The sequence below is a fragment of the Aphelocoma coerulescens genome, chromosome 2, assembly GCF_041296385.1.
Source record: "Aphelocoma coerulescens isolate FSJ_1873_10779 chromosome 2, UR_Acoe_1.0, whole genome shotgun sequence".
NCBI lineage: Eukaryota > Metazoa > Chordata > Aves > Passeriformes > Corvidae > Aphelocoma > Aphelocoma coerulescens.
In genome coordinates this window covers 32,417,039-32,423,875 of record NC_091015.1, presented here as the reverse complement: position 1 = coordinate 32,423,875, position 6,837 = coordinate 32,417,039, and the positions used below count along the sequence as shown (strand labels likewise).

The 6,837-nt window shown below is 47.1% G+C and overlaps 1 protein-coding gene across 1 annotated transcript; it reads left to right on the top strand.

Moving 5' to 3' along the window:
• The first annotated feature begins 5,278 nt into the window (after window positions 1-5,278).
• Window positions 5,279-5,842, top strand: LOC138105670 (fer3-like protein). Its single transcript, XM_069005785.1, has one exon. The coding sequence runs from the start codon at window positions 5,279-5,281 to the stop codon at window positions 5,840-5,842; it is 564 nt and encodes a 187-aa protein (XP_068861886.1).
• The last annotated feature ends 995 nt before the right edge of the window (window positions 5,843-6,837 follow it).

Sequence of the window (6,837 nt, the reverse complement as noted above, 5' to 3'; positions counted from 1 at the left end):
GTTTTATTAGGTTTTGCCCAAAATAGTGATTTTTCCTAATGATTTCCTGTGTCAGGGAATAATGATGTTACTGAATGTCACATTTTTGTCTGAGAGAGCCAAGTTGTGAAACCTGATCTTTGTAAGTAGGTGCTCGTATTCAAATTGGAGTCCTGTTAAAGGCAAGCAGTGATGCAGGAATGTATTAATACAGTCAGATGCACATAGGATCAGTGCCTGAAATTACTGCTAGGATCAGACTGTAAAGCTTTGGCTCACCAGATATATTCTGATTTTCAGAACAGAACCAGTCCCTCAGCTGAACTAGTAAGCTGGACTTCACCTGCTTTGTGAGAAGGGATTTCTCACATATATCATCAACATAAGGAATAAAGTTAATTCTTAAACTGTCTATATGGGTAAACTATTTAGGAAAAGAATTTGCAGAGAATTCTTACAGCCTCAAACTCTAGTCACCACACTAATATACTCAGTTTTGTTTGCCGATGTACTCTGGATATACATCTTACTGTTTTGGTTTTTTTGGTCTTTATTCATACACTGCTAATTCTAGAGCTGAGGCTCATCCTACAGAACTGAAGCCAATATTTCCAAGCTTCTCAGACAGTCTGTCAGGAGAGACAGACTTCAAGTGGACCACAATGTTCACTACAGGTTCTCCTATCTCTGTGGGAATCAGAAGGTCTCCATCATAACTTGATGCTTGGATAAGATCCAGCAGTTAGATAACATGAGCCCATTTCTAATATCCATATTACTTTTCTTAACTGATGGAATTGACCAATTCTTTCTGCAAATGAGATCTGGGGAAGTCAGGCTGAGGTAACTTTGTCCTCTGTCCTCACCTCTGTACACATCACCCATCCCTAGTGTACCAAAGGCTTTCCCAGCTGTTTCACCCAGCAAAGCACTGGTTCCTCTGGTCTGTATTAGTTTTGACCTCGACTTCATCAGCCTCTTCCTTTCTGGTTTTGTTGCAAGGCACTCGAAAAGGTACTGACTTCAGTCATTTTATAATTCATTTTATACTTTTTGTTAGACCTCCTTCATCTTCCCAATGGACTCAGACACAAAATCTTTGAGCATAAACTCTATCACAGTCCAATGTTCACTGCCTATTTAAATTCATAGTGCATTAAGACATTAGAGGACTCCTTTACTCTTCCAGTGATATCACATTCAATCACATTTTGCTATACTTTCACCTAAATAGTATGGCATTCTTCTAGAATCAAAGAAGAAGTTTTCAAATAGCTTTGCTTAAATATTTCATTTTTTATATTAATTCATCAGTGATGTCTGTAGTGCCTTCCTATTCACCACTGATTGAGCAAGTATCAGGATGAGATATTGTCCAAACCCTCTCTATTCCCTTGTGAGCTGGCCCCATCTCCACACATATATTCTTTACTGATCTCGTCTGGCCTGCCAGAAACACAAACTGTGAGTCCAACAGGACAGGAACTGACCTGTGTTTTGAGGTAGTAAGGTCCTGATCCATGGACATTACTGCAATTTTAAGTTTGGCAAGAAGATCAGACAGCTGCAATGCCAATAATTTGAAAGAGATTGCATTAGTGTGCCACAGACTCCATCTGTTTCTGTTCTTCAGGCCAGAGTTTGAAAATGACAGCAACTGTCCAACTATTAATGGATCAGTTAAAGAAGAGAAGATTTTTTCCATTCTACAAGAAAAGTGTAGACATTTTTTTCAGTTGCATATCTAACTTTTTGTGGTTTCCAAAGCAGACAGTATCTTTCAGGGACTTGTTTAATGAGTCGTATCTGATGGAGAGTACTTACATATTTATGCATCTCAGGGTCACCACTGACTTCCAGAGAATTTTCCAGTAAAGCACAGGTCATGGATAAAATCTATAGCATCTCAATTAATAATTCCAAGCTATCAGAGCAGCTGTATTTTCCTGTGTGATACTGTGGACAATTTTCAGCACAGGCACACAGCACACAAGGTGATAAAAGGAGTAAAACTATTTCCATAAAAATTCATTGAGTTGAAATGTGTGTTAACTTTGTTCCTGCAAAGAATATTTGACTTGTTATATAGGGGACTTTTTAACAGAAAATTATTTTCAAAACTGTTGATGACTGGAACATAATTAGGGCTGGGCAGGAAAGGATATATATGCTTTTCTGATAGGGCTAGATGATAAAAGTTGTTGTGGCTTGGGTTTTAAACACAAACCCTACATGAGCATCAAGAATTATGTTATAGATATTTTCAAAGAATAATTTTGGAAATAGCTGCACAGTGGTTTGAAAGTGTAGCCATCAGTTCTTAGCATCTCTAAGCATCTTGTAAGCAAAATTTTTAATTGATAAACAAGTGAAATGAAAATATAGGACAAGAGAGGGGTGAAGAAAGGTAGGAGTCATAGAGCAAACTAATTCTTATTTAAAACAAATCTAGAACACACTTTGGATCACCTAATCTGGTCTGAAAAGATTTTGGATTATCAAAGCAGCCTCTTATGAGAGTTAATTCTGCTTCTCTGACAGTCTTGCTTTGTCTAGGTGCTGAAAATCTGTGTCTTGCAGCATTGGATATTCATTATACATTTCCTCAGCTCTATACTTTCCCCAAAGTGACAAAAATCACCAAATAAAGAAGTGCCACTAATCAGTGGTACCACAGTTCACTGAGTTTATTCTATATAATCTAAAATAGTTAATATAAGAGGAAAAATCAATATTTTAGCAAAGAATAAGGAGGAATAGAAAGTGATACAAAGCAGAAAAAAACCCTGTTTGATGAGAGGATTCACCTTGATAACAAGTCTTCATTTTCTGCTAGGACCTCCCAGTCCTGTCTCAGTCCTGTCTTTATTGCTTCCTTTAAGAAGCATTAATCGTTCATGGTTTATGTTCTATTACTCTGTGATGCATTATTAGCTTGAAAAGCTTCTCCTTTTATGGTCTTGCAATATAAACCTCTTTCAGCTCTGGCTGTCTTTGTAGTTTGTGTCCTGATAAAATCTGCAGCTAGAGAGGTGAGCAAGGGCTTCTTTCTGAAGACATCTTGGTGAAGGACAGGTCTGTCTTCTACTAAATGCTGGTTCCCTACAGGATGGTAAATTCGTGTGGAGTTTGACATAGAGGTGATGAGTCCGCATTTTTCCATTATTTTATTTCATTATCTGAAGCAGTTTTTATTTTGATAATTTTAAATTCTGTATATATCTTTGATATATATCTATGATATATCTTTCCTGGCATTTCCCCTTAATTTATACCTCCATGTCTTTAAACAAAATACTTGCCACCTCACCTAAAAGGAGCCCAAGTCACGGTCCTTTGTGGGTCAGTCATAAATATATATCTGATCTTTCTTCCACCGACTGTTTTTACATAACACTCAGCATTTACAGCTTTTCAACTTACTTTTGGATGCTCTCTGGGCAACACCTCTCTCAACAGATGTATTACAGCTCCTCCTTCCCTCATTGCTTCATTCACCAGGTGTTTTATTGAACCATATTTGTTACAAATAAGCAAGTCTCTGAGCGTCTCTCTCCTTGCTCGCTAAGAAACCTCTTAGGCCTAGTAAGAATAAGGCATTCCCGCTGTTCTTCCCCACTTACCCAGCCCTGGGCCGGCCGTCGATGCAGCCGCGGCGCCGCCCATCCCTCAGCAGCGCCGGGGGTGACGGCGGGACAGGACGGGGAGAGGTTGGCTGTCGGCGCGGAGGAGGGGGTGGTGGCGATGTCCCCCTCCGGTACCTGCAGCGCTGCCACGGCCACGGGGTCCGGCTGCCGCTCTCCGGAGCTGTCCAAAGTACCTGCGCTCCCGCGCACCTTCCGCGGCTCGCCCGCCCCGCTCGCCCCCGCCGCTGGGGAAGAGGGGACGGAAAACGACTTTCCGGCCGCATCTTTCCCGGGAAAGGGGATGCGTAGTTCGCTCGCTGAGTCGTCAGTGATGGCAAATCCCGCTACGCTGCGGGAAACGTTTGCGGTCCGGTAGGCAAACAGAAGTATTTTAGAAGAGAGGGATCTTTTGGCCGGCCCCATCCACTACCTTTGATCTCATGGGCTTTGAAATCCCCTTAGAAATTAGAGACTAATTAGCCCCAAAGCGAGAGTGACAACAATGCATGACAACGGCTAATACTATGTTTTAAGAAGGCAGCTCAGGAGCGATGGGCAGTCACTCCTGAGAGAGCTGTGTTGTACAAATCGTGTGCCAAACAAAATCGATCCGATTCCACCGCGGTGTATCTGACACTCTCAGGGATTTCCCGGGACGGGTTGTTTATTTAGGGAAAGTCTCTGGTGCGGAAGGGTGAAGACGCAGCCCCTCTTCTAGTCTCCCAAGACAAAAGCAAAACAATCCGCAGCGTCTGTCCTCAAGGAAACCTTGATCAAAGAAAGGTATTCAGCGGTGTCGGGTGTGTGGGTGGGTGTGGTTTTGTGCAGTTCACGGCATTTTGCAGTATGTATCCAACGTTATCAGTGCGTGAGCTCAAGTTGATTCCTCTGTGCTCTACCGAAGGTGTAAGAGCAACCCCTGCCCTGAGTAGGACCAGCTTATCCTCCCCTCACGGGCAGGAAAAAGGAGTTTCAAAAGAAGTGCTATGAGATTGCCTGAACCGAAATGAGCTTTACGAAGCAGCCTTTTACTGGAAAGATGTTTGAACTCTGACTGAAGGGGATTTAGGGGGAATGGAGAGACGATTCCAACAGTTACTACTGGGAATGCAATATCGGGTCCCCTACAATGCTTACTTAGGCTAATGGAGGTCCTGTCATTCAGTTCCCATTGCGCTGGGATACAGGGTAAACATTCCCCGGTGATCCTCTGCATGCAGGTCCCCTCTTCAGGACATCATTAAAGGCATACATGCAGTTGCCTGACATCAATTGTCAGCCTGGCTCTCAGGGTTCAGAGATCCCGACAGAAAGCAGGAAAACAAGCCCAGTGGAGACCCGGCTCTGCGGCTGGGGGCTTTAAGGAGGCTGAAAATCGTTTGGTTGCGGGTGTGTAAGAAGAGACAAAAGTGCTCAGCAGGTAAGGGCGGAGGGTTTTGCCAAGAAGGAACTGTCCTTGATCGCTGTGACAGGATTGACTCGCTGGGGACTCCTCTCTCGGGAGCGTCCACGCGTCCCTGAGGGGATTGCCCGTCTCCTCTCATCAGCATCACGGCGAGAAATTTTACGGCCGCTCTTTCTAGTCCTGCTAATCCTGTTATCCGGGGGGTTATAAATATTAACGTCGCTTGGGCTGGGGATGGGGGACCAAATTAAGCCCTCTCTGAAGTAAGATGTCAGCCAGCCTTTTCCCAGCCCACCAGCGCCCGGGGCTGCTGGATGAGCTGCACGGCAGAGCCCCGCAAGTGCCCTGCCCGGAGGTGCTGCTGGGCGCCTCGCTGCTGGATTTTGTGGCCGACCTGTCCCTGGGCAACCCCCAGGGAGCCCCCGGGGCCGGGGCGGGCCTGGGGCTCTGCGAGGTCACCGCCGGGCCTCCCTTCGGGGACAGAGTCCTGTCGCTCCGGGAGGGAATGGGCCGGGGGCTGTCCCTGGCTGCCTTCGGAAATGGAGATCCCGAAGACGAAGAAGAGGAAGAGGAAAGGCTGCGCAGTTCTTCCCTCCTGGACAGACCCAGGAGAAAGCGGGTCATCACCTACGCCCAGCGCCAGGCTGCCAACATACGGGAGAGGAAGAGGATGTTCAACCTCAACGAGGCGTTTGATCAGCTGAGGAAGAAGGTGCCCACCTTCGCCTACGAGAAGAGGCTCTCTCGGATAGAGACCTTGCGCCTGGCCATAGTGTACATCTCCTTCATGACTGAGCTCCTGGACGAATGCAGCAGGCAGGACGCGAGTTAGGGAGTGCCCTGGCCCGGCGGGATGCGGCTGGGGCCGGGCATCACCCGCGGCGGCGAGCAGGTGGCCTCGGCTCCTCTCTCCTGGGGAAGCAGAGCCATAGCTCCTGCCTGCTTCTCACACCGCAGCCAGGACCTTGTACGTGTGGGATGCAAAACCAGGAGTGTTCGGAGAAGCGTGCTCTGAGGTCGGGAGGAGTTGAGGAGAAGATGGATGGAGAGGCTCAGTGTGTTGCAGATTCGTTAATTTTTACAATTTTTGTAAACGGAAGGGGGGAAAAACTGAAGGGTCGAGGCCCTTTGGTTTGTGGTATGTTGCCTGTTTGCTTTAAAATATTTCCAATTTGTTGCTTTGGAGGAAGACTGGGCCGGGGCAGTGGAGCTCTTCCAACGTGCAGAACGGGTTTCCAGCGGGTTCTGTTCCTGCCCAACTGCCTGCCAGGGAAATCTCGGCCTGTGCATTTTAACCCAGCGCTTTCTGCCTTTTACAAAATAAACAACAACTCCCTTTTCTTTGAAATCCAGTCTGCCAAGTCCACGCCGTGTGTCACGGGGCCAGGGAAGCCGAACATCTGGACACAACCGCTTGTTGTCACGATTTTTCTTCCCTGGAACGGCTCTGTCCTTGCGTGTGGGCGGCCAGCGCCGTCGCTCGCACCGGGCGGGAGCTGGCGCAGGAGAGCCCGGCCCGGCCCGGCCCGGCCCGTCGGGGAGAGGTGCGGCTGGCCGGGATGCCCCGCAGCCCCCCCGGCACCGGCGGGGCCGGCCTGGGAAGCCGTCTGCGCCCTCCTGAGAGAGAAAACTTGTGAGTTTGTGGGCTTTGGTTCTGGGGACGTCCAGCGGAGGCGTTTTTTCTCTCTTTCTCTCTCACGGCACATCCCTCCTCACACACACACACACGCACACACACACATACCCCACGTTTCATCTCTGGAAGGAATAAAAATAATTAAATACGTTCTGAAAAGCCGGAGAGGGAGGAAAGGGGGAAGCCCGAGG

Excerpts from the sequence above, each read along its gene's own strand:
- LOC138105670 (XM_069005785.1), top strand. The coding sequence starts at position 5,279 with ATGTCAGCCAGCCTTTTCCCAGCCCACCAGCGCCCGGGGCTGCTGGAT.